Source organism: Girardinichthys multiradiatus, chromosome 14 (genome assembly GCF_021462225.1).
Source record: "Girardinichthys multiradiatus isolate DD_20200921_A chromosome 14, DD_fGirMul_XY1, whole genome shotgun sequence".
Lineage (NCBI taxonomy): Eukaryota > Metazoa > Chordata > Actinopteri > Cyprinodontiformes > Goodeidae > Girardinichthys > Girardinichthys multiradiatus.
In genome coordinates this window covers 13,117,423-13,143,885 of record NC_061807.1, presented here as the reverse complement: position 1 = coordinate 13,143,885, position 26,463 = coordinate 13,117,423, and the positions used below count along the sequence as shown (strand labels likewise).

General features: G+C 38.7%; 2 protein-coding genes and 1 long non-coding RNA gene across 6 annotated transcripts; 2 read left to right on the top strand and 1 right to left on the bottom strand.

Moving 5' to 3' along the window:
• Positions 1–709: 709 nt before the first annotated feature.
• Positions 710–24,717, top strand: LOC124880869. Its single transcript, XM_047386260.1, has 7 exons — positions 710–955; positions 1,706–1,827; positions 3,080–3,168; positions 3,528–3,583; positions 22,583–22,942; positions 23,693–23,864; positions 23,927–24,717. Exons 2-7 carry the CDS (start codon positions 1,825–1,827, stop codon positions 24,054–24,056), a joined length of 810 nt encoding a protein of 269 aa, XP_047242216.1. The 5' UTR covers positions 710–955; positions 1,706–1,824; the 3' UTR covers positions 24,057–24,717.
• On the bottom strand, positions 4,978–10,069 carry LOC124880871. 4 transcript variants are annotated; one of them, XM_047386270.1, is made up of 4 exons: positions 9,971–10,069; positions 7,741–7,796; positions 7,131–7,490; positions 4,978–6,985 (listed from the first exon to the last, which is right to left on the bottom strand). In XM_047386270.1, the coding sequence occupies exons 2-4, from the start codon at positions 7,787–7,789 to the stop codon at positions 6,789–6,791; spliced, it is 606 nt and encodes a 201-aa protein (XP_047242226.1). In that variant the 5' UTR covers positions 7,790–7,796; positions 9,971–10,069; the 3' UTR covers positions 4,978–6,788. The 4 variants fall into 4 exon arrangements, with proteins under 4 accessions (XP_047242226.1, XP_047242225.1, XP_047242224.1 ...); XM_047386269.1 differs by having other exon boundaries at positions 7,131–7,493; positions 9,971–10,049; XM_047386268.1 differs by lacking the exon at positions 9,971–10,069 and adding an exon at positions 9,660–9,887.
• Positions 10,123–13,485, top strand: LOC124880882. The gene is made up of 3 exons (XR_007041486.1): positions 10,123–10,162; positions 10,252–10,352; positions 13,115–13,485. It is a non-coding gene; the product is annotated as an uncharacterized LOC124880882 (long non-coding RNA).
• Positions 24,718–26,463: the final 1,746 nt, after the last annotated feature.

Genomic DNA, 26,463 nt, shown 5'->3' with positions numbered 1-26,463 from the left:
CCGGCAAGCAGCCACTGGGAGTGAACCAGCACACACCAAAGCACCCAGCCCCGGACACCGAGAACCACCAGTACACCAGCGGGCAGAGACTCCAACCACCGGCAGGTAGTGTGGCGGAGAGGAAATAGGCTGCCCATAATATGGGGGGCCTAAGTTGATCCAGGAGAGGGAGCAGTGCAAGACCCAACCTGACACAGAAAAAAAAAAAAAAAAAAAAAAACAGGCACACAGTCACAATCACCCACCCTCATGCATACACATAAAATCACTCACACCCAACGCAAAGACAAACAACAACGGACGTCGTACACTCACTCACACTTCGCATACATACTCTATACATACATACTCTATATTCCGGATATCGGCTGTTTGGCACCAACATCTCCTGCTGACAGAAGCTGGATGAAGCAGGTTGGCTGATGGAAGAGAAGTGAGGAAAAATCAAAGAAAAGCAGAGAAATATCTCCACCTGCTGGGCGAATAGAGAACTGCAGCTCATTTCAAATGATAATGGGTACATTTCTGCCAATTTATAACAGGCAGCTTAAATTCCGTATAAAGACTAACGTGTTAAACAAATATATACCATCCAACCAACCCACCTCACAACCAATCTCCCATTTTACAACACAGCTATGAAAACAAGCCCAACGTGCAACCCACCACTCTGTGTAAAACAGTATAAAGAACTGGAGATATCTGTTTATTGACTGCAGCTTGTTAGCTCCTCCCAGAGGACTGGTTCTGTATCAGGTCCATGAAGGTGTTGAGGTTCCAGAGTCTCAGGATGAACAGTTTTCAGGACGAGTCCAGAGTGACAAAGACGTCCTCAGAGAAGGACGAATCAGACTCCATGTGTCCAGACTGAGGACTGAAGACTCTGGTCTGTATCTGTGTGACGTGAAAAATGATGAAGGTTCTGGTTCTGGAAGATGTCGACTCAACGTTTCTGGTGAGTTTCTACTGCAACAACTGAACCTGAAACATATTGATGCTGGTAAGATTAAACTGAACAGAACTTTATTCCATTCTGATAAAAGGCAACAAGTTTTCAGAACCTTCATGGTATTTTTCCCATCTTAATGTCATCCAGATACTGATCCATTCTCTGTAAATATTGAATCCTTGCAGGGTCATGGGGTCGTGGGGCTGGTGCTGACCTGTAGAGGTCAAACAGGGAGATGTGGGGTTCACCCTGAACAGTTCATCACAGAGACACTCAGAACCCACCCACTAAGAGAGTCCAGTTAACCTAACCTGCATGTTTTCTATGAAGAGAAGCTGGAGTCTCTAGAACTGCTCAGGGAGAACATGAACACACCACACAGAAAGGGATTTAAACCAAGGACCTTCTTGTTGCCAGGCAGCAGTGCTAATAGCTGCTCCAGCCTGCAGCCCTACAGAGTCAATGGGTTGATTAAAAACCCTCCATATTCCAGAAGTTCTGGAGAACCGGTGCTGTTGAGGTTTAATGTGTTTCAGAACCAAGTGTCTCTGTGTGATGTTGCTCTAGTGGTTTTATATCAGTCAACTGATGTTTCATGACTCTTTATTCTTCTGGTCACACTAAATTCAAAGCTACAACTGAACCAGAACCAGGTCCAATAGAGACAGAACAACAGTTTCTCTGACAGAAGATGATGAAGAACTATCAGCTGATGATGATGAGAGCATAAATCCTCTTCATGTTTTGTCCTTTCAGCAGCTGCTGATGTCTCCCAACCTCAGAGACCGACTGTGGATCCAGAACCAGGAGGTCCAGGAAGAATCGGTCTCTATGTTTCACTGGGACTGACAGCAGCAGCAGCAGCAGCAGTTCTGATGGTCAAACTTCTCTTCAGTTACTGTTTTAGAAAACATCAGAATGTGTTAAACTTTATTTCAGCAGTTTAACAGAACCATGAAGGTCCTAATAGACCTTCATGGTTCTGTTAAACTGCTTCTTATTGGACTCTAGAACATCTTGGTGTCCAGAGGAGGTTTTGGCCGACTCAGTGCCTGCAAGGTGTCCAGGTCCTGTGCTGCAGAACAAGCCCAGATCATTAGTCCTCCACTACCGTGCTTGACAGTTGCTTTGGTGTTTCAGACTAGAAGTCTGGAGCTTCATTCAGATGCAGCTGTTAGAACCTAAGTTCTGCTGCCAGAACTTTCTAGAGAGAAGAGTCTTTCTCCTGGTGACTCTTCCAGCAATCCATACTTGTTCAGCCTTTTCCTCATTGTTCTGTCATGAACTTTAACCTGTGACCTGCTGACTGAGGCATGTAGAGGATCTGATGGAGCTCTGGGTCAGAGGTCATTTCTCTCAACGTTCAGAGAAGCTTCAGTGTTTTTAAAAGCTGATTTTGTATTTCTAATAATGTTTTAATTAAATGAAGAACATGTTAAATGTAAGAAGTGTTTTATTTACCTGAAGTTGGAACCAGATTATTTCTATAAATCATATTTTATTCTTGAAGGTAGAACCTTTAAACTGAAGGAGGTTCTTACTTTTCTCCATGATTGTATCTGAAGAGGATCTTGTTTCCTTCTCTCTGTTGTTTCCTGCTGATGTTTTAAATCAGTTCTAAAGTGTTTTGGACTCAATCAGACACATTGATCTGTTCTGTTATTTTGTCTTAAAGCTGGATGAACTGATGCACTTTGTTACTGAGCATAAAGCACTTTATCTGCTTCAGTTGGTCTGTTTCTAATGTTCACGTGTCATTAATAAATCCATATTTATACAGACATGTTGTCTGGACCTTTATTCACTGTTGAAATGTTTGACTGTGTTTCCAGAACTGATAGAAACTCTGATAATACGAGCATTTTACTAAACTAATGATTTACAATGTTTCCTGTCAGGTTGTTTTTAATTACCAGAAGTTACTGAGTTTAGATCAACAATATTAAGAATTATTTTGTTTTTATGTCTTGAAGTTTGTCAGTAAAAATACTAAATAATAATTTTCTCTACATCATGATTACTAAACATTCTCTTTGTAAAAGTTTTCTTTGCTTTGAAACATGAAAACATAAATCAGTTTGAGATTCTTCAACCAATCAGCACATTTCCTTCAACTTGTATCTCTAACAGCGATGGACTGACAACCTGTCCAGGGTGAACCCGCCTCCCGCCCATAGACTGCTGGAGATCGACCCACTATGGATGAAGCTGTATAGAAGGTGACTGATTGTATCTCTAACATTTGATGAGCTGATTGTGTTTTAGGGTCATGAAGGTTTAGCAGCTCCAGCATTAATGTATTTAGTTGGATTGATGATCATCATATGGTTCTTTGGGTTATAAAGGTTCTGATCTCTGCTCTGAACATTGTACTGATCCAGATTCAAACCTGCAGTAACCACAGATCTCCATCAGAACCACCAGAGAACCTGAAGGTACTGAATTCAAGAGTTTCCATCTGAAGGAGCTGAGGTTGAAGATCAGACTGAGATGTTCTGAGTTCAGATGTTCAATGTTGTCTCCTAGAGATGTTGGAGCTGATGTGTTGCTGACTCTTCTCCTCTGTCTCCTCTCACAGGGAGAAGATGATCTGCAGGATCCTGCTGCTCATCATCCTCAACTCATGTCTCTGTGGTCAGTTTCCATCTTCTCTTTGTTCAGTCTAAATCCATCAATAATCAGTGAAAAGTCTGTCAGTGAAGGTAACACTTCAATCCTCCAGGTGCATTTGATCTTGTGTGGATGTGGGAACAGTTTGATGAAGCTTCTGTTGTTCTGCAGAACCTGAACTAAAGGAGGAAAGATGTCTGTAGAGGAGAGGTTCAGTTTTTAGATGCTGCAGACATCAGAACCAGAAGTCCCTGTCAGTCAGTGTCTGGTTCTGGATGCTGCAGCTTAGATCTAGAAGGGCTAGATGTTGTAGCAGCAGACTGTCACAATCACTTGATATAGTTTCCATTTCTGTTTCCATTTACAGAACCACTACTGAAGCCATCTGGATCTTCCTTTAGTTTTAAACTCTCAAATAAAAGCCTCTCATTTTAAACTGGGTTCATCAGAACATTTAACCTCCAGATTCTGCAGACTTATCTTTGGTCCTCTCAGCTTCTCTTAAAGTCAAACAGTTCTGTGGGTCGGACAGAGCTGTTAATCAGACCTAACATTTTTATTCTGGACATCAAATACTGTACAATATCTACTGCGTGTTAGTATTGGCCGACACATTGAAGCCCTGATGAATCCTGACCTTCTGTTGTTGCAGCAGCTCTGGTCCGGTACATCTGGGTTCAAAACATCTGGGACCAGAACATCTCACCAAGATGAAGAACCAGGATTCTAGAAAGCTGAATTACAGCCGTCCTGTTTACATTGTTGATCAGTGATGTTCATGTTGCTGAAGGTCTGAATTTAAACTAACTTGTTAAATTTATAAAGGTAAAAACAGAGCTTCTGTTTTTGATGAAGTCAGACTGTTTAAATAGTAACATCTCTGTATAAAGTGTGATGTTCTTGTCTTCCTGTTAACTTTTTGAACTTTCATTAAAATATCAGCATCTAATAACTGGCTTGTCTGTTTATATTAAAGTTGACAAAATGATCTGATGTTAAAATAGATTTTATTGTCTTTGAATCAATTCAGGTCTGAACATCAGTTCCTTCATCAAAAAAGACAAAAAATCCAAGAAGGTCATTTTATTTACAATATGTTCTTCTGAATAAATATATGAATAATTTTACAACTATGTACATCAGTAATAAAACATTAATATTCCTAATTTAACTCTGCTCAGTGTTTGATTCAGTGAAGTGTGTAAAACTGATGTCTTAGAGGTTTTCCAGCTTGATTAAAATGATTTCTAATAAAGTCGTGTTCCTAACAGGAGAGTTTGTGAGTCTGTGAACATCTGGATGTTCAGGGAGTTCAGATCCTCACTAAGATGAAGCTGCTGGATGAAGTTTTAATGAAGCAACAGGATGAAACACAGGAGCTGATGGGAGTTTAGGAGGAAATCTTCACAGAAACAACAAACTTTAAAACGACTTTAATTAAATATGAAACATCTGATTAGACACTAGAGTTATTTACAATGAAATCACAGCAGATTATTAATGATAAAGTCAACAGTAGTAAATACAGTGTATCACAAAAGTGAGTACACCCCTCACATTCCAGCAGATATTTAAGTATGTTTTCATGGGACAACATTGACAAAATGATACGTTGACACAATGAATATTAGTCTGTGTGCAGCTTATATAACAGTGTAAATTTATTCTTCTCTCAAAATAACTCAAGATACAGCCATGAATGTCTGAACCACCAGCAACAAAAGTGAGTACACCCCTTAGTGAAAGTTCCTGAAGTGTCAATATTTTGTGTGGCCACCATTATTTACCAGAACTGCCTTAACTCTCCTGGGCATGGAGTTTACCAGAGCTTCACAGGTTGCCACTGGAATGCTTTTCCACTCCTCCATGACGACATCACGGACCTGGCGGATATTCGAGACTTGGCGCTCCTCCACCTTACGCTTGAGGATCCCGCAAAGATGTTCTTTTGGGTTTAGGTCTGGAGAGATGCTTGGCCAGTCCATCACCTTTACCCTCAGCCTCTTCAATAAATCAGTGGTCGTCTTAGAGGTGTGTTTGGGGTCATTATCATGCTGGAACACTGCAATGCGACCCAGTTTCCAGAGGGAGGGGATCATGCTCTGCTTCAGTATTTCACCGTACATATTGGGGTTCATGTGTCCCTGAATGAAATGTAACTCCCCAACACCTGCTGAACGCATGCAGTCCCAGACCATGGCGTTCCCACCACCATGCTTGACTGTAGGCATCACACACTTATCTTTGTACTCCTCACCTGATTCCCGCCACACATGCTTGAGACCATCTGAACCAGACAAATTAATCTTGGTCTCATCAGACCATAGGACATGGTTCCAGTAATCCATGTCCTTTGTTGACATGTCTTCAGCAAACTGTTTGTGGGCTTTCTTGTGGACAGACTTCAGAAGAGGCTTTCTTCTGGGATGACGGCCATGCAGACCAATTTAATGACAAGCTGACCCTCCACCTCTTCATCTCTGCAGCAATGCTGACAGCATTCCTGCGCCTATCTTTCAGACAGCATTAGGATGTGACGCTGAGCACGTGCATTCAGCTGCTTTGGACGACCAACGCGAGGTCTGTTCTGAGTGGACCCTTCTTTTAAACGCTGGATGATCTTGGCCACGGTGCTGCAGCTCAGTTTCAGGGTGTTGACAATCCTCTTGTAGCCTTGGCCATCTTCATGTAGCGCAACAATTTGTCTTTTAAGATCCTCAGAGTTCTTTGCCATGAGGTGCCATGTTGGAACTTTCAGTGACCAGTATGAGAGGGCGAGAGCTGTACTACAAATTAAACACACCTGCTCCCTATGCACACCTGAGACCTAGTAACACTAACGAGTCACATGACATTTTGGAGGGAAAATGACAAGAGTGCTCAGTTTGGACGTAGTCTCTTAGGGGTGTACTCACTTTTGTTGCTGGTGGTTCAGACATTAGTGGCTGTATCTTGAGTTATTTTGAGAGAAGAATAAATTTACACTGTTATATAAGCTGCACACAGACTAATATTCATTGTGTCAACGTGTCATTTTGTCAATGTTGTCCCATGAAAACATACTTAAATATCTGCAGGAATGTGAGGGGTGTACTCACTTTTGTGATACACCGTATACAAGGTAATATGCATTTAAAATAATATCTTCTTGTATTGAAAACAGATTTTAAAGTTTTTCAGTTCTTTAAAACAGAACTTCAAGAATTTTCTTTGAAAATCCTTTCAGAGTTCATATTGTTTCTTTGAGACACAGAACGTCTCTGTAGACGAATGAAGCTTGATTTCTCTTACAAATAAATATTAAAACTGAGAATATAATAATGAATAAAACCAAAACTGCTGCTGATGTAATCCAGATGATCATTATCCATTTCTCTGTTTCTGGAGTCAAAGTTGGTCTCTGAAGTTGAAGCTGATCAGCAACTCCTGGAAAATTGAAAATATTTATTAATATTTGATCTTGTTCAAATCCTAGATAAAGGTTTTTAACCTTATAGTAATATTATTTTTCATCTATACAGTTCTCAGCAGTCCAGTCAAACCAGAACACATTTATATTATTTCTTCTCACCAGAAACGTTGAGACAACATTTTCCAGAGTTGAAACCTTCATCAGTTTTCACGTCACACAGATACAGACCAGAGTCTTCAGTCCTCAGTCTGGACACATGGAGTCTGATTCGTCCTTCTCTGAGGACGTCTTTGTCACTCTGGACTCGTCCTGAAAACTGTTCATCCTGAGACTCTGACACCTCAACACCATCATGGACCTGATACAGAACCAGTCCTCTGGGAGGAGCTATAACTTCACAGAGGATAAAAAGTTGTCTCCAGGATCCATGAGGTCTGGTGGTGAAGGTCCACTCCAGAGTGATGTTGTGGTTCTCCTCTGCCTGATAGCAGCTCTGTGTCACATTCACTACAAATGTTGCTGCTGAGGAGACAGAGAGGGAAAGAGAGGAGCAGACACACTGAGAACTGGAACATGGGAGTCTTTAAACTACATCTCTAGAGGTTTCTGTCACATGATGGTCTCTGTGCTGTCAGAGCTCTGCTTGATTCTCTTCAAGTAAAACTGCTTGATCAAATGCAGCTGGAGGATTGAAGTGTTACCTTCACTGACAGACTTTTCACTGATTATTGATGGATTTAGACTGAACAAAGAGAAGATGGAAACTGACCACAGAGACATGAGTTGAGGATGATGAGCAGCAGGATCCTGCAGATCATCTTCTCCCTGTGAGAGGAGACAGAGGAGAAGAGTCAGCAACACATCAGCTCCAACATCTCTAGGAGACAACAAGGAACATCTACAGTCTGACTTTTAGTTTCATCAGATAGAAACTCCTGAACTTTATATCTTCAGTTTCTGTGAAACTGATTAAAATCTCCGTTTAAACCTGTGATGATAAAATATGTAAAAAATAACAATTATTCTAATTATTCTGATCAGAAAAGGGTAGAAGAACCTTCAAAAAGATCACCACTGCCACCTTGTGGCCATAAATAAATACAGCAGCAGGTTTCAAACATTTAAATCTGACTCCAAGTTCAACTTAATCTGATGTCAGAGCAGAAAGTTTTTAACTTCTTTATTTTTATGGAGGTTAAATCTTTCTGTCAGGATTTATGAGATGAGAACATCATCATTATTCAAAATATTAACCACTGCAGGAGTTTTATTCTTTCACTGTTACTGAAGACTTTATTAACTAATTACAGCCAAACATTCCCATAATGCACTGTGTTGTGAAAATAAAACTGCACAAAGTTCATTAATTAAGAACATTAATTTCAGATTTAACTCTTCATTTGAATTAATCAGAAAAAAGTTAAATATTTCTCAGCTTATTAAAGTTTTTTCTTTATATAAAATAAAATACTATTAAACACATGAGTTGTATCTATTATTTTAGGTTGAACATGGAGTTTCTGAGTTGACATTGAGGATCAATGATAATTTAATTAAATCTGAATCTCTGTCATGATCAGAGGGAAAATAGTTCAGATCAATTCAAATATTCAGCAGGTACTACAGAAGTATTGTGTTCAGTACTTCTATTAACATTATTACAGCATAGATTAGGTCACTACATGTTAGAAACCTTAAAATGTTCATTTATTCTTCTTTACATACAAGACACAGAACAATGTTTTCAAAAGTTTGATCAACTGCAGATAAAAACCAAGAGAGATATTAGTTAGTTTGAATAAAACTCAACAGAGATAATTGTTATGAAGTTCAGCTGTTCAGCCACTTCTCTGCACATACAGCAAACAGAGACAACATGGTTTAACAACTTTGTTAGGAAATAAAACCTGAATGAAATGGATCCAAATCATCATCATTGTTCAGCAAACAGCCTCAATAACAGAACATAAACCCTTTGCTGTTTAAAAGCTTCACTAAGAGCTTCAGTCTGTGTTAGATGGTGGTTTCTATGTGTCACTGAATGCCAGAAAACATCATGTCTGGTTGTTAAATGAGCTTCTATGTGTTTAACTTGGTGCAGGTATAGATCTGTGGGGTCAGATATAGAGATATAGATATATAGATATGCTGCATCAAGAGTTTCTCACAGTTTTGTTTTTCTAATAAAACATTTTATCAAACTTTTATTCATCATTTATCATTTTCATTTTTACAATTATACTGATGTCTTGATATATATTATACAGCTACAACACAAAAAAAGTTAATGAAACAGGTTCAACATAATTGTATTTTGTTAGTTGAAACCAACAAAGATGAGTTAATTTATTACGTCATGTTTACTAAAATAAATCTATTTAAACAAACTAACATCTTATTTATGTTAACTGGAAATTAAATGTTAATATTAAGTTTACATCTGCCCTGGATCACTTCACTAATAGTTTTATTTACCTGCAGACTACGTCAGAGGGGGCGGAGCAACAGATCCCGCCTCTTAAATCAAACCAACCAATCACCTGCTTCTGCTCACAGCGCTGTGGAGAAGTTTTTAACTTAAGTTTATCTTCTTTCTCCTGGTAGCAAAGTTCTCTCTATGAATGATGGGAACATTTTTCTCCACAGTCCATCATCTCTGATCAAAAACATCCAGATACTGAAACTAACCAGGAAACCTCTGTAGAAATAAGTCTGATCATCTTCATCAGAAACCTTCATCCATCTGAGTCCGCTGATCAGTTTGAGGAAGAAAAGAAAACCAGTTGTAGAAGATCTAAAATCAGGATGTTCTCACTAATATACTGACCTAGAAGCTGCATTTAGAAACACAGAGAGGTAACATGTTTCTATCAGTGCTGTGATGACTTCCTGCTGTAGAAACCGATCTGTTAGTCTGCAGAGGTTCTACTGAGTTCTGGTTGGGTTCTAAAAGCTTCACACAGATAAAAACTGGTGGACAATAAATAAATCAGACATACCCAGATGTTCTGTGACTCCATCCATCTTCTCAGCCCAGAAGTCTTTGAATGAACCACGATGACAGGATCGCGGCTGTTGATTTTTAAATCTGAGGTTAGCCCCGCCCTCCTGTAGCTCCACCCTCCTGTAGCTCCTCCCTCCTGTAGCTGCTGTCCTATCAGCGAGGACTTCTTCATCCTGTTCAAATACAGGTGAGCTCTGATTGTTTATAGTGTGAACTTCAGCCTTTATAACGGTTTAACAGACGCCTGAAAGTCTGTTTTATTTTATTGTTTCTCAGGTTTTAATCTTCCACTGTTTAGGATGTGGAGGAACTCTATGAAAACCTTTAACAGCTTGATAATGATTGGTGTTGTTAACACACTGGAACCTGTTACAATGGTAAACATCTGAATTATAGTATTTATAGAGATGATTTTATTGAATCTAGAACAACAACCTGGCCTTCTAGGTTCTAGAATACATTTTTAGAACCTGCACACAACATTATGGGTGACATACCAGAGTTCAAAAGAGGACAAATTGTTGGTGCACATCTTGCTGGCGCATCTGTGACCAAGACAGCAAGTCTTTGTGATGTATCAAGAGCCACGGTATCCAGGGTAATGTCAGCATACCACCAAGAAGGACGAACCACATCCAACAGAATTAAATGTGCACCTCAACTCTCCTGTTTCCAACAGAACTGTCCGTCAGGGAGCTCCACAGGGTCAATATACACGGCCGGGCTGCTATAGCCAAACCTTTGGTCACTCATGCCAATGCCAAACGTCAGTTTCAATGGTGCAAGGAGCGCAAATCTTGGGCTGTAGACAATGTGAAACATAGTATTGTTCTCTGATGAGTCCACCTTTACTGTTTTCCCCACATCTGGGAGAGTTACGGTGTGGAGAAGCCCCAAAGAAGCGTACCACCCAGACTGTTGCATGCCCAGAGTGAAGCATGGGGGTGGATCAGTGATGGTTTGGGCTGCTATATCATGGCATTCCCTTGGCCCAATACTTGTGCTAGATGGGCGCGTCACTGCCAAGGACTACCGAACCATTTTTGAGGACCATGTGCATCCAATGGTTCAAACATTGTATCCTGAAGGCGGTGCCGTGTATCAGGATGACAATGCACCCATACACACAGCAAGACTGGTGAAAGATTGGTTTGATGAACATGAAAGTGAAGTTGAACATCTCCCATGGCCTGCACAGTCACCAGATCTAAATATTATTGAGCCACTTTGGGGTGTTTTGGAGGAGCGAGTCAGGAAACGTTTTCCTCCACCAGTATCACGTAGTGACCTGGCCACTATCCTGCAAGAAGAATGGCTTAAAATCCCTCTGACCACTGTGCAGGACTTGTATATGTCATTCCCAAGATGAATTGGTGGATCAGTGATGGTTTGGGCTGCCATATCATGGCAGCCCAAACCATCACTGATCAGAACCAGAAACAATGATGCAAACTGGTTTTATAGCAGTTTTTGAGACAATCTGCTGAAGAACATGACAAAACATTCTTGGAGAGGGATTCTTCTCCTGGAGTGAGAATAATAGCCTGGTGGATAAACACGGGAATGTAGATTAACTCGGTTAATATATTGATCAAAACATGCGTAATATATAATATATATATATATATATATATATATATATATATATATGAAAATGAACTATATAGTTTTCTAGATCTTAGCTGCAGCATCCAGAACCAGACACTGACTGACAAGGACTCCTGGTTCTGATGTCTGCAGCATCTAAAAACTGAACCTCTCCTCTGCAAATGTCTTTCCTGCTTTAGTTCAGGTTCTGCAGAACAACCTGAGCTTCATCAAACTGTTCCCACATCCACACAAGATCATCTTCATCCTGATTCCTGGTTCTTCTTCAGTTAGTTCAGCTTTTGTTTTCATTATTGGTTAAATAAATATGTTTGTGTTTAACCCTTTTCTGTCCAGGCTGCCTGATCAGGTGGTGACAGAGATCCTTTATAACACAGTAATACTCTGTCCTACATAATATATCCAGCAATCCTTGGTGCTGAGATCCCAGAGAGAAGAACAATGGAGAGAAAACAGCAGCTCCTGATGTCTCAGAGATGTTTCTACAATGAGACGCTCTGAACTGAACATCGTTGCTCCTTTTCTCCCTCATTTAAAGCTCAGATTACAGTTTTTTAGAATTGCTCCGACACAAATCTTCAACCAGAGACCTTCTTAAACACAATCAGCACAAGCTCAAAACACCACATATTCTTTGATTAATGAGACATTTTAGAGAATTGATTCCCTACTTTATTATCAAACATTGTTTAAATAAAATAAATCCCTCAAATATTACAGAAAATACTTCTCTGTTAGAAAAACATGGAGGTCAGAACAATAAAGGTTCTGGTGATCTTCCTGCTCTGAGATCAGCAAACATTCATGTGGACAAATGAAAGGTTCTGCATCAAGTGAACTTCAGTAACTGTGGGAGAAGAAAACATCTCTATTCCAGGCTTCTCTGATGTCTGCAGTTTCTAATGAAACATAAAGTGATCAATACATCCCTCCACTCACTCAGGACACAGAGGTCTCACTCTGTCTGAATTTCTGTTCCAGTCAGCAGCTCTCAGTGAACTTTCTTCATTTGGACCTGATGTTTCTAAGGATTTAGTGTTGGTTGGAGATCTGATGACTGTTCATCTAGATTCAGCAGAAAACAATAATCTCCTACAGCTTTGATGGTTTCTGTCTGTTGTTAATGGGAATCTCCTACTAACCAGTTTAACCTTTAACTGGGTTATTTGTCACATCATTAGACTCAAGTTTGACCAGTTCTGAGTCATTGTGTTTAATTTCTGACATCTGTGCTTTAATTATGTTCACCTTTGACCTTGTGTGGTTCAGATTATTGCTCAGAGGTGCATCACAGAGCAAAATCCACTGTTTTGGCTGAAAATGTGTTTAGAAATGTGTAAAACTGATGGATTCTGTAAAATGCATTTACCGAGGTGAAAGTATTCTGAAGTTTAAGAAGAAGATCATCTGGAAAAACAGGACTGGATTTTATTCTTCCTAACAGGTTACAAATTGTTCCAGCAGGCATTGTTATGCCATCAAAAATGTGTGGATGACATACATCTCTGTGGTGCTCTGCCTGTCTGTTCAGGTGTGTTTCACGCAGATATGAGGGGGAGAAGAAGAACTTCTAGCAGTGTTATCAACCAGGCTGGTTTATTCAGGACAGGAACAGACATGAAGGTTGAGAGCTTCCACCTCAATATCTTCAACCAGCCGTGTCAAGATTAGTCGTTGAGTGCTGATGTTTACTTTTAGGTTTGTCTCTGCTTCAACACCACTGAATCAAATGAGGTCAGTACCAGGATTTTAGAGACCTTGACTGCACACCGAGGTGTTACTTCAGCCATTTGATTCAGGTGTGCTGGACCTGGGACACATCTAAAAGTTGAGGGACACCGGCCCTGGAGGACTGAAGTTTGATACCTCCACATGAGAGGTTTCTGTCACATGATGGTCTCTGTGCTGTCAGAGCTTTTATTATTTGAAATAAATAATAAAATTCTCAAAATGAATCTGTATACTACAGAGCCCTCTATTTATGGCGTAAATCTGTTTCATCTGATTTTGAATTAAAAATGAAGTAGAATTGTTACCAGTGAATATTAATGCATTGAAATTGTGTACCTGAATTGCTTTTACCCTGAATTTACTGCTTCAAATTTTCAATAGCAATGTTTCACTATTTTCATATTCAGAATCAAAATTTCATGTTTAAAAAAATTCTAATAAAATAATTCTAATAGAAATTCTAACAAGCAGTCAAATTTAATCGGCAGAATTCAGTGTTGAAATATGCAGTCTGAAATTCAATTTGAAACAGCTGAGATCCCAGGGAAAAGCAATAGATTATAGATCAAGTTGAACCAATATCCAGCCTTTTCATCAGGGTTTCATGTAAAACTGTTTTCTATAAAGTGAACAGCTGGTAACTCATCTGTCCAGCTGTTTCTGTTAGTCAGCTATCATCTCCAGCAACGCTGACACAATTTCGGTTTGTTTTACATTAAGACCTAATAAACAGGCTGGATATTGGTTTGACTTGATCTAGAATCTCAGCTGTTTTCATGAATTTAAGACGTTGTATTTTGATGCTGAATTTTGCTGGTTGAATTTGACGTCTTGAAAATTTAGCAACTGAAATCTAAACTTTGTATTTTCACAAAGTTCATTTATTTAAAAAAAAATTATTTTGATTTTGAATATGAAAATACTGAAAAATACAGGTGAACCAAACAGATATGATCAATATATTTACCAACTAAATAATTAGTTAAACCACAAAATGTATATCAGCCTTTAAGAAAAGGTATTACAAGTAATTACATAAGAGCTCACTGATCATTTATGTCTGGAACAAATAAGCATAAGTAAATAAAAGTTTTTGTTGCCTCTTTACTTCTAAATACTTCTAAAGTAAACTTATAACAATAAAGACAAAGGCCCTGAGGAATGAGACAACTTCAGTTAGTGAGATTATAGCACCACCATGTGGCCAAAAGGAGACATTTCAGCTGAGAGACAGAGCTGAGAGCTCATCTGCTGCTCAGTGAATCTTTATTTTACTTCCTGTCTGGATCTTCATGAATTTGACTCATTTTGATGAACATTATTCCTCCTGAAGTCTGGTCTCCTCAGCTTCATTGATTCATTTTCTAACAGCTGGATAATAAAGTTTATTATCGAGGCTCCAGATGAACTCTGCTGCTTCTTGTCATCTTCTGTCTGATCAAAATACTTCAACTAAAAAGTTTCAACATCTGGATTCATGTAAACGGAGATTTATTACCATAAGATGAAGAACATTGCAGGAAAATGAATCATTTTAACAAACTGTTGACATCAACATTCAGACTCAGATGAACTGGTTTCATCAGAGCTTCCTGATCAAAGCACCAGTTTAACCAGCTGATCTGAACCAGTTAATCTGGAGCTAAATGTTAATCATGTGACTCTAATCAGACGCTGCAGCTCTATGAAGCTGAATGATGCTGATAAAATAAAGGTCATGAAAATAATGACTTTTATTTTACATTAAACATGTAATTAGAGTCCTGACAACATCTTTCTATTAAACTGGTTTATTTACAACATTTTAACACCATAAACACAGAAAATGAAGCAGCTGAAATGATTTGATCACAGTAAACATCTCTCAGCTGTTACAGCTTTACACACAATAACTGTATGGTTCTGGTCGGGTCCACAGAATCTTAAATAATGTCTGAGAAAAACAAAAATCTGTTGCTATTTATCAGATGTTTTTTAGAAAGGAAAAAAGTTCTGTTCAGTGGAATCTTACCATTTGTAGCAGAAACTTACCAGAGACGTTGAGTCAACATCTTCCAGAACCAGAACCTTCATCAGTCTTCACGTCACACAGATACAGACCAGAGTCTTCAGTCCTCAGTCTGGACACATGGAGTCTGATTCGTCCTTCTCTGAGGACGTCTTTGTCACTCTGGACTCGTCCTGAAAAGTGTTGATCCTGAGACTCTGGTACCTTAACACCTTCATGGACCTGATACAGAACCAGTTCTCTGGGAGGAGCTATAAGTTCACAGAGGATAAACCGTTTTTTTCTGCAACTCTTGGAGATTTGACAAAATTATGAAATAGTTATCACAACTTACTACTTTAAGTTCATCTTTTAAAAACTCACACATTTAAGTTCAAAATCTAAAACCTGCCTGATTTCTTTGAGTTAAAAAGTGGAAGCTAGTTTACATAAATAATGGGGCTGTAATGTTTTACAGTGAAAGGATGAGAGCTGCTGAGTTTGTTTCATGTTGAACTGAGAACAAGGAAGTAAGACCGTCACTGTAAAAGTTACAGATGTTTACCTCATAGCGGTAGTGTACCTGTGAAAGAATATAATACTTTAGTGGATGTGGTCACTAGTAGGTAAAAGAGAACAAAAAGTCTGGCACCAAAACAACAACTTTCTGTCATGTTGGTGAAGTGTTGCTGTGTTACAGAGAGCAGCAGGACGTCCAGGTTCAAAAGACGGGAAACTAAACAAGTAAGTTTGCTGTAGTTTGGTGATCCGTCTGCTTGGATTTCATTTAATTCAATAAACAATATTTTTACTTTAGTAAATTCTGTTGTGAAACAGTTATGCAGACAACAATTAAATGATTGTTAGTGTATCCATCTGTAGCACAGGTCAATATACCAGAGATAATAACATTTAATCTTCAATAAACAGTTCTCCAGTCTGTATTGTTTATGTAGTTGAACATTTTGTGTCCTGAGAAAGAAGAAGAAGAGCTTCATGAATCATCAGAAGTTCGGTAATATTTCTCTGATCATCTCTACAATCAATATAAAGAAGATGGATTTAATCCAGAGTCCTCTGTATGTGGAAGATGGTTGGAGTTGTAGTTGGGGTCAATGTGGCTCTAGATAAAACACTCTGAGAGGTCGGTGTGACTAGAAAAGCTCTAGAAAAGAAATTGTGTGAATTCATTCCATATATGTGCAGAGTTTATGCTGTTCAATAATGTCAGAGCTCGTCTCACACCTTTCTATTGTGTCCTAATACCATCGCCTTACTGGGCTGGTATTCACAGGACAATCCTTAACAGACCGAAATATTATTTGATAAAATATTCATATTAAATAATATTCTCAGATTCATAATCACAACACATGGGAAATCATTTCACTGTGGTTTGCAGACAGTTCTGCTTTCTACAGACACATCGCCTCCATCAGCAGATAATTTACCACAATGATTATTTTTCACAATTCCTCCTCAGTCAAAGCTTCAGATTGTGAAACTGTAACAAAAACACCAGAAGAAGAAATTAGAAACCTTCATCTATCTGAGTCTGGTCATCAACTGGATTAAGAAAGAAAATGTATTTTATTTGAGTAAAGATCAACAATCAGTTATTAACCAGGTTGACTTGAGTCTCATTTAGAAACACCAAGAGTGTTTTTAGTTTTATAACAACTCATGTTTTATAAACCAGTCATTCATTTATTTAAACTCAAGTTCCTGTTAAATTAGTTCTATAATCTGAACAAAAAGCCTGAAACAGATTAAAATCTGATGGACAATAAAATATAACAGATTAATCTGATCTGCTGAGACTATAAATGGTAAATGGACTGAATTTAATTAGAGCTTTTCTAGTCACACTGACCTCTCAGAGTGTTTTATCTAGAGCCACATTGACCCCAACTAGATCTCCAACCATCTTCCACATACAGAGGACTCTGGATTAAGTCCACCTTCTTTATATTGATTGTAGAGATGATCAGAGAAATATTACAGAACTTCTGATAATTCATGAATATCTTCTTCTTTCTCAGGACACAAACTTTCAACATCAAGAACGATACAGACTGGAGAAATGTTTATTGAAGATTAAAAGTTATTATTACAGATATATTGACCTGTGCTACAGTCAAAAACAGCAATTTAATGGTTTTATTGCTGCCTTTTAACTTGATTCACAATAAATTTTACTGAACTGGGAGTGACTGAATTAAGAATCAGAAAATATAAACTTACATTTTTAGACTGTTTTCTTCTTGACCTACAGCTCCATGACAGCATGGTATAATCAGTACATGATCTCAATCTCTGAAAATAAATTTCCTACGAACTCCAATTAGTCAATGAGATGCAAAAACAACATCCTTCTCTGTTTCACTTCAAAACATTAATGGGCTGGTTTAACTTTCTCTTTAAACTCTCCATTGATAAAAAAGAAAGTCATCAGTGTATGACTTCCTACCTTAGCAGCTATGATCCTCCCTCATGGTGCTGAGATCTTGATCAAATGAAGTTTTTCCCAGCATGCATCTGGTTTATTCATTTTCAAAATTTTAACAAAGAAAAACTGAGTTGTTTTTTTTGTATAATTTCTCCGAATAGATTCAGTGCAAAACTCAGTTGTCAGAAAATCAGAGCAGAATAATCATCATCTTCAGATTATTTCTAATAAATAGCCCAAATTTACAACAATATCAAGACTGTTTTTCTTTCTAAGCTGTTCTCTCCTCTTTCTCACTGTGGAAAAACATTTAGACCCTAAAACGTAGAAACTGCAGTTTTGTCTGATTCATATGAAGTCAATTATTAAAAAGACTACAAGTCCCAGCAGGTCCTTGTTTTTGTGTCTGGGAGAATATTAGCTGGGACTGAGTTCATCCAACCTCTTCAAGGAAATAATGAACAGTTTGTCTGATTTCAACAAAGACAGACTCATTTGTTCTGATGTAAAGATTGAATCATCTGACATTTTCAACCAGCTGGTTTTAACATCTTAGAGCTGCAACAAGCAGCAGCAGCTCAACAAGAACATGAAACCATAGAGCATTTAAATCCTGACAGTAAGGAGAGATTCAACACTGCAGAAACAAAGACAATGAATATAACAGACAGACGGATCTGTTCTTCTAAAGTCCAACAGTCAGGTAGAACTCTGGTTCTGTGGTCCTCAGCTGGGTCTGGGTCCTTCTTAGAACCTGGAGACCCGGATCTCCAACAAAAACACATTTATAATCAGAGTCAAGATGTAAAGTCAAAGTGAAATGAGGAGGTGGTGAAGGTTCTGCTGTTTTCTCCTCTTCTGCAGACCCAGATCATGAAACCAGTCAGGGAACAGTTAGTGAATAAACTCCAGAACCAAGTGACCCGAAATCCTCTCTGTCGCCCCTTCAGAACCAGATTTACTTCATATTATTTACTGAATATTTTCCCATTCATTTAGTCCAACACATTTGATTAGAATCATTTTAAACCCCAATTTATAAATAACCAGAAATATAAAAACAGACAAAATCAGTGAATAAAAACATCAAATTTAAAAGTTTCTGTTTCCTAACGTGATGAAACTGAGCTGATCAACTGACAGACATAAAACGAGAGAATGGTTCTCATCAGAACCGCTCACTGGGTAGAATATTGGACCTTTTCTATTTTATAAGAATATATCCAGAAGACTTGAAAATCTTGATATTGAAGCTTATTTGTGGTTTTAAACTAGAAAAATAATAATTCTTGAAGACAACTTCAGTCCTCAGCAGCAAACAGAGACTCTGAAGCTCCACAATCAGCCTACAGTTTGTTGGCTTCTGACCGCCAACAGGGTGCCGTAGATCACCCTAAATTAGGCGTAAATTTAAAAGTTTTACTGTCTGTAAAGAGTTGTAGTTCTTATAGTTGTCCAGCAGATGGAGCTGTTAATCTGTCTGCTGTTTTTATTTCCTCTCTTCACATCTAGCTTCTGTCAGCAGGAGATGTTGGAGACAAACAGCTGATATTCTGACTGAACTCCTTGAGTCCAATGAAGCAGAGAAACCCTGATTTCTCTGAGAGGATCAGCAGATAAACTCTTCACTGTCAGTGGATGGTAGCTGGAAGAGGTCAGTCTGGAGAAAACTCTGCTACAATGAAAATAACTACAGCAAACATGATTAATAGCAGACAGCTGATCTTCTGGTTCTAGTTCTGTAAAGCTGTGAAATAGTTTTAATGGGACAGAACCGAATCAAACTGCTTCTAATCAGAGACCAACTTTGACTCCACAACCAGAGAGTCTGACAAAGATCATCAGGATATTTTTATGGAATATAATTATTCAAATATAACTGAATTAAAATAATAAGATAGAACTTCTTCCAAATGTCTCCTTTTGTCCAATTTTCTACATGTTCACTTCGTCCCAACAACGTTAAAGTCCAACATACAAAATGCACCTGATGTTGAACTGTTGTCGGTGTCAGTCTGACCTTTTAACCTCCCTAGAGAGTTACCTGAAAATGTTATTAATAATAATAATTAGACTTTATTGATCTCACAAAGGAGAAACTGTGAGCTACATTCATCCTAAGGCAGCTCACCTGATAAGCCAATCCACTGAGAAACTACAGCTTCTGTCCCTCGATGCTCCTGTTTTTATTTTGGGTGATTTTAATCGATGTAAACTGAGGTTTTCTCTGACTCATTTGTATCAGTATGTTAACTGCCCAACCTGTTTCAACAAAGCACTTCATTAAAGGTGCATACAGAGCATCTTTGCTGCCTCCCTTCGGATCACAACGTTGTTCATCTGAAACCAACTTACAGAACTGTTTTAAAAACAGAGACTATCCAAACAAGAACTGAAGCATTGGTCCAAGGATGACATCCAGCATCTGCAGTGCAGCTTGGAGTGCACTGACTGGTATGTGTTCAATCATCCAGAAGGACAGCAGGATTCTCTCACAGATGAAATGGACCTAAACGAATTGACGTGAACTGTATTCAGTTACATAAACTTTTTTGTAGAGTCATGTACTCCTGATTCTCAGGTGAAAGTTTAACCTTAGAGAGACGCAAATGACTGATGTTACCTCCATGAAGAAGCAGATTTAACCCATGAAAATAAGCAGCTCTAGAAAATGAATGGAGGCAGATTGGTGAGTTTGTTTTAAAACAGGTCATGCTGAGAGAAAAGAGAGACCAAAAAGTTAGAACAGAAATAAAAAAGGCAAACTTATTTATAAGGACAAACTAGAACATTTTAAGAGCAGAAATTTAAAAATTGTCTGGAACGGCATATTAGCCATGACAGCCTCTCAGAAAGTATGAAAATCCTATCAGATTAAATTTGTTTTATTAAGACAAGGAAGGATGAGAGCAGCTGAGTTTGTTTAATGTTGAACTGAGAGTAAGGAAGTGAAGTATGGGTTAGATGTTTACCACATAGCGGTAGTGTACCTGAGAAAGCATGTAATAATTTAGTGGATGTGATCAACCAGTCATACGAGAACAAAAAGCAAAGTCTGGCATTGAACCATCACCTTTCTATCAAGTGATTGAAGTGTTTCTGTTACTGAGCTCAGAGCAGCAGGACGTCCAGGTTCAAAAGACGAGAAACTAAACAAGTTGCTGTACTTTGCTGATCTGTTTGCTTTAAGTTAATATAATTAAAAATATATTTATCTGAGTAAATTCTGTTGTGAACCAGTTATGCTGACAGCAGTTTAATTAGTAAATTTAGTGTCTCCAAATTCAGCACAGGTCAATATATCAGCAGTAACAAACTAAAGGTTAACCTTCAATGTTTCTCTTCCTCAAATATTCTTGTATTTAAAAGCTTTGTATCCTGTGAGAGTGGAAGAGTTGGATTAATTACAAAGAGGTTTTATGATGATGCAGGTGATGTTTCTGTGTACAAAGCAGAACAACTGTCTGCAAACCACAATGAAATGGAGTCGTATGTCTGCAACTGTCATGATTTGAGGGTGTTTAAGTTTTTGTTTTGAGTTTTTCTCTGATTCTGTTCTTCAAGTTTCTCCAAGTTTCTCCATGTTTTCCAGGTGGTGCTTCAGTTCTTTCTCTTGGTTAGATCGTTTCTTTGGACGTCTACTTTTTCCAGCCATGTTTAGCTTTCATTCTCTGTCTCTGCTTAAACAATCAGCTTCATCTGGTCCACCTGTTTAATGCCAATCAGTTCTCTGTGTCCAGACTCCTGCCCATAAATACTGTGCTGTTCTGTTTACTCTTTGTGGAAACATCCACTCTGTTGGGTTCATGCCAAGCCTGTCCATGTATCACGCCTGCTATTGGTACCACCTGCTTGTTGTGAGTTTTTCTTTTGGAAAATTAAAACTCTTACTCACAACATCTCTGCCTGCCTGTCTGCATTCTGGATTCACCCCGTAAACCACATCCTGACAGCAACACAAGTTTTGTTTCTTTTCCTGTATCCTCAATTTAAGGACGTTAGAACATCTGATCTGAGCTGCAGGGTAAACTGAAGAAACTCATCATAAATGTTTGGTTTCTAGTAGAAAGATCATCTCTCATTAATAATAAATCCAAGCATTGCAGATTAACCAGATGTGTTCCAGCAACAGTTTGCTGCAGATTATCTGTTCTCAGATTAAATCCAGTGAGTGTTTCTTTGATTTTAACATGTGGGATTATTTTAGAGTGGAAAGAAGAAAATCCATCAAATCATTGAGTGGTTTCTAGATTTCCTACAATGATGATGTTTTCACCTGATGAACTGACAGACTGATGTTACCTCCATGAAGAAGCAGATTTAACCAATGAAAATAAGCAGCTCTAGAAAATGAATGGAGGCAGATTGGTGAGAAGTCTTTGCAGCCTTGAAGACATCCTGAAACATCTTCTCATGGTTTCCTGATCATTTAGTTTTAATAATAACAATGATCCATGTCCTTGTTGCCTCCTAGAGATGTTGGAGCTGATGTGTTGCTGACTCTTCTCCTCTGTCTCCTCTCACAGGGAGAAGATGATCTGCAGGATCCTGCTGCTCATCATCCTCAACTCATGTCTCTGTGGTCAGTTTCCATCTTCTCTTTGTTCAGTCTAAATCCATCAATAATCAGTGAAAAGTCTGTCAGTGAAGGTAACACTTCAATCCTCCAGCTGCATTTGATCAAGCAGTTTTACTTGAAGAGAATCAAGCAGAGCTCTGACAGCACAGAGACCATCATGTGACAGAAACCTCTAGAGATGTAGTTTAAAGACTCCCATGTTCCAGTTCTCAGTGTGTCTGCTCCTCTCTTTCCCTCTCTGTCTCCTCAGCAGCAACATTTGTAGTGAATGTGACACAGAGCTGCTATCAGGCAGAGGAGAACCACAACATCACTCTGGAGTGGACCTTCACCACCAGACCTCATGGATCCTGGAGACAACTGTTTATCCTCTGTGAACTTATAGCTCCTCTCAGAGGACTGGTTCTGTATCAGGTCCATGATGGTGTTGAGGTTCCAGAGTCTCAGGATGAACAGTTTTCAGGACGAGTCCAGAGTGACAAAGACGTCCTCAGAGAAGGACGAATCAGACTCCATGTGTCCAGACTGAGGACTGAAGACTCTGGTCTGTATCTGTGTGACGTGAAAACTGATGAAGGTTTCAACTCTGGAAGATCTCGACTCAACGTTTCTGGTGAGTTTCTACTGCAACAACTGAACCTGAAACATATTGATGCTGGTAAGATTAAACTGAACAGAACTTTATTCCTTTCTGATAAAAGGCAACAAGTTTTCAGAACCTTCATGGTATTTTTCCCATCTTAATGTCATCCAGATACTGATCCGTTCTCTGTAAATATTGAATCCTTGCAGGGTCATGGGGTCGTGGGGCTGGTGCTGACCTGTAGAGGTCAAACAGGGAGATGTGGGGTTCACCCTGAACAGTTCATCACAGAGACACTCAGAACCCACCCACTAAGAGAGTCCAGTTAACCTAACCTGCATGTTTTCTATGAAGAGAAGCTGGAGTCTCTAGAACTGCTCAGGGAGAACATGAACACACCACACAGAAAGGGATTTAAACCAAGGACCTTCTTGTTGCCAGGCAGCAGTGCTAATAGCTGCTCCAGCCTGCAGCCCTACAGAGTCAATGGGTTGATTAAAAACCCTCCATATTCCAGAAGTTCTGGAGAACCGGTGCTGTTGAGGTTTAATGTGTTTCAGAACCAAGTGTCTCTGTGTGATGTTGCTCTAGTGGTTTTATATCAGTCAACTGATGTTTCATGACTCTTTATTCTTCTGGTCACACTAAATTCAAAGCTACAACTGAACCAGAACCAGGTCCAATAGAGACAGAACAACAGTTTCTCTGACAGAAGATGATGAAGAACTATCAGCTGATGATGATGAGAGCATAAATCCTCTTCATGTTTTGTCCTTTCAGCAGCTGCTGATGTCTCCCAACCTCAGAGACCGACTGTGGATCCAGAACCAGGAGGTCCAGGAAGAATCGGTCTCTATGTTTCACTGGGACTGACAGCAGCAGCAGCAGCAGCAGTTCTGATGGTCAAACTTCTCTTCAGTTACTGTTTTAGAAAACATCAGAATGTGTTAAACTTTATTTCAGCAGTTTAACAGAACCATGAAGGTCCTAATAGACCTTCATGGTTCTGTTAAACTGCTTCTTATTGGACTCTAGAACATCTTGGTGTCCAGAGGAGGTTTTGGCCAACTCAGTGCCTGTAAGGTGTCCAGGTCCTGTGCTGCAGAACAAGCCCAGATCATTGGTCCTCCACTACCGTGCTTGACAGTTGCTTTGGTGTTTCAGACTAGAAGTCTGGAGCTTCATTCAGATGCAGCTGTTAGAACCTAAGTTCTGCTGCCAGAACTTTCTAGAGAGAAGAGTCTTTCTCCTGGTGACTCTTCCAGCAATCCAAACTTGTTCAGCCTTTTCCTCATTGTTCTGTCATGAACTTTAACCTGTGACCTGCTGACTGAGGCATGTAGAGGATCTGATGGAGCTCTGGGTCAGAGGTCATTTCTCTCAACGTTCAGAGAAGCTTAAGTGTTTTTAAAAGCTGATTTTGTATTACTAATAATGTTTTAATTAAATGAAGAACATGTTAAATGTAAGAAGTGTTTTATTTACCTGAAGTTGGAACCAGATTATTTCTATAAATCATATTTTATTCTTGAAGGTAGAACCTTTAAACTGAAGGAGGTTCTTACTTTTCTCCATGATTGTATCTGAAGAGGATCTTGTTTCCTTCTCTCTGTTGTTTCCTGCTGATGTTTTAAATCAGTTCTAAAGTTTTCTGGACTCAATCAGACACATTGATCTGTTCTGTTATTTTGTCTTAAAGCTGGATGAACTGATGCACTTTGTTACTGAGCATAAAGCACTTTATCTGCTTCATTTAGTCTGTTTCTAATGTTCACGTGTCATTAATAAATCCATATTTATTCAGACATGTTGTCTGGACCTTTATTCACTGTTGAAATGTTTGACTGTGTTTCCAGAACTGATAGAAACTCTGGTAATACGAGCATTTTACTAAACTAATGATTTATTCAGTCAAATCTACTAAAACACACCAGAGACATAAAGTTTTATTTATTAATCAGGGAGATTTGAACAAAAAGTGTTCAAATGTTTCCTAAAATGATGTGAAATATGAAGTAGACTCCTCATCATCATGATCTTCATCAGTGAGAGCTGAAACAGTGTTAAAGGAGACCAACAGACCTTCACATCATTCACCTTGGACCAGTTCAGAGAGCTCAGTGATCAGATCTGTTCTCTCTCTGGTTTCTGGGTTTAACAGCAGACCTGAAATTAAAGGTGGAGGTCCAAACTTCATCAGTAGAAGGCTAACCAGAACTGAAGATGAGATGAAGGGTGTTGTGATGCCTGCTAACATAGGTGTCCATCAACCATCTCCATAAAATAAACCAGTTTATTATTTATTCTTCTAATTTCCACAGTGTCCATAAAATACTTGCCTCTAGTTCAGGTTTCATCTCAGATAACTCCAGAAAGATCTAATATGCCGTCATACAACTTTATATGATGATTCATGATGGTTCATGTTCGTATGCAGTACTGTGCAAAAGTTTTAGGCAGGTGTGAAAAAATGCTGTAAACAAAGAAAGCTTTCAGAAATATAAATGATTGTTTATTTTTGTTTCCAAAATGCTAAGTGAGCGAACCCAAACATACAGTCAAAGTCATTAGGAACTATCTTCAGCGTGAAGAAGAACAAGAATGACTGGAAGTGATGGTATGGCCCCACAGAGCCCTGATCTCAACATCATGGAGTGTGTCTGGGATGACATGAAGAGACAGAAGGATGTGAGAAAGCCTTCATCCACAGAAGATCTGTTGTTGGTTCTCCAAGATGTTTGGAACAACCTACCAGCCCAGTTCCTTCAAAAACTGACCAAGAGTTCCTAGAAGAGTTGATGCTGTTTTGGAGGCAAAGGGTGGTCACACCAAATATTGATTAGATTTAGATTTCTCTTTTGTTCATTCACTGCATTTTATTGATTGATGAAAATAAATTATTAAAACTTCCAGATTTGAAAACATTCTTTGTTTACAGCATTTTTTTAACGCCTAAAACTTTTGCACAGTACTGTACATTGATCCACGGTCTAAAACTGGTTACCTTCTCATCTCACCTGAGCTCCATCTCACCTGCATTAAATGGAGACAGTAGCGAGTAGTGCTACTGCGCCCTCTAGTGGTGAAAAGTCACCAGAACAACAACATCATAAACTGTCTCCAAATAAAGGAGACAGATTCAACGTTGTTTTGGTGGGATAAGAAAAACAAAACAATTTTAATATTGAAAGTCTGCATTTTTTAATTAAATCGCTTCTTCTTTTGTTGCTGGGTTGAACTATTTTAATTTTAAAATGATTAATTCATTCTGAAAAACTTGACCTGTTCTGTAAGTAAATGCATTGATCAGTAACTGGCTTGGTCCAGACCATCACAGGACAAACTATTTAATAAAATAAAATCACTGATTATTATGATCAGTTGAAGCTGCTGCCACCTTGTGGTAAAGACATGTTCCTGCAGCTCAGCAGAGATAAACAATCAGTGATTTTAGTTCATGATGTTCAGTCAGAAAGTGTTTTGTTCAGATTATTAAACAGGATCAGATGTTCTAATGACTGAATGAAGTCAGACTGTAGATGTTCCTTGTT

What these genes read in the sequence shown, in the direction of transcription:
- LOC124880869 (XM_047386260.1), top strand. An exon ending in TGGATGAAGCTGTATAGAAG is followed by an intron (nt 3,169 to 3,527) that starts GTGACTGATTGT and finishes CTCCTCTCACAG; the next exon opens with GGAGAAGATGATCTGCAGGA. An exon ending in AAACATCAGAATGTGTTAAA is followed by an intron (nt 23,865 to 23,926) that starts CTTTATTTCAGC and finishes GGTTCTGTTAAA; the next exon opens with CTGCTTCTTATTGGACTCTA.
- LOC124880871 (XM_047386267.1), bottom strand. Translation starts at nt 9,697, where the DNA reads ATGAAGATGATCAGACTTATTTCTACAGAGGTTTCCTG. An exon ending in CCTCAACTCATGTCTCTGTG is followed by an intron (nt 7,494 to 7,740) that starts GTCAGTTTCCAT and finishes CTGTCTCCTCAG; the next exon opens with CAGCAACATTTGTAGTGAAT. An exon ending in ATGTTGTCTCAACGTTTCTG is followed by an intron (nt 6,986 to 7,130) that starts GTGAGAAGAAAT and finishes TCAATTTTCCAG; the next exon opens with GAGTTGCTGATCAGCTTCAA.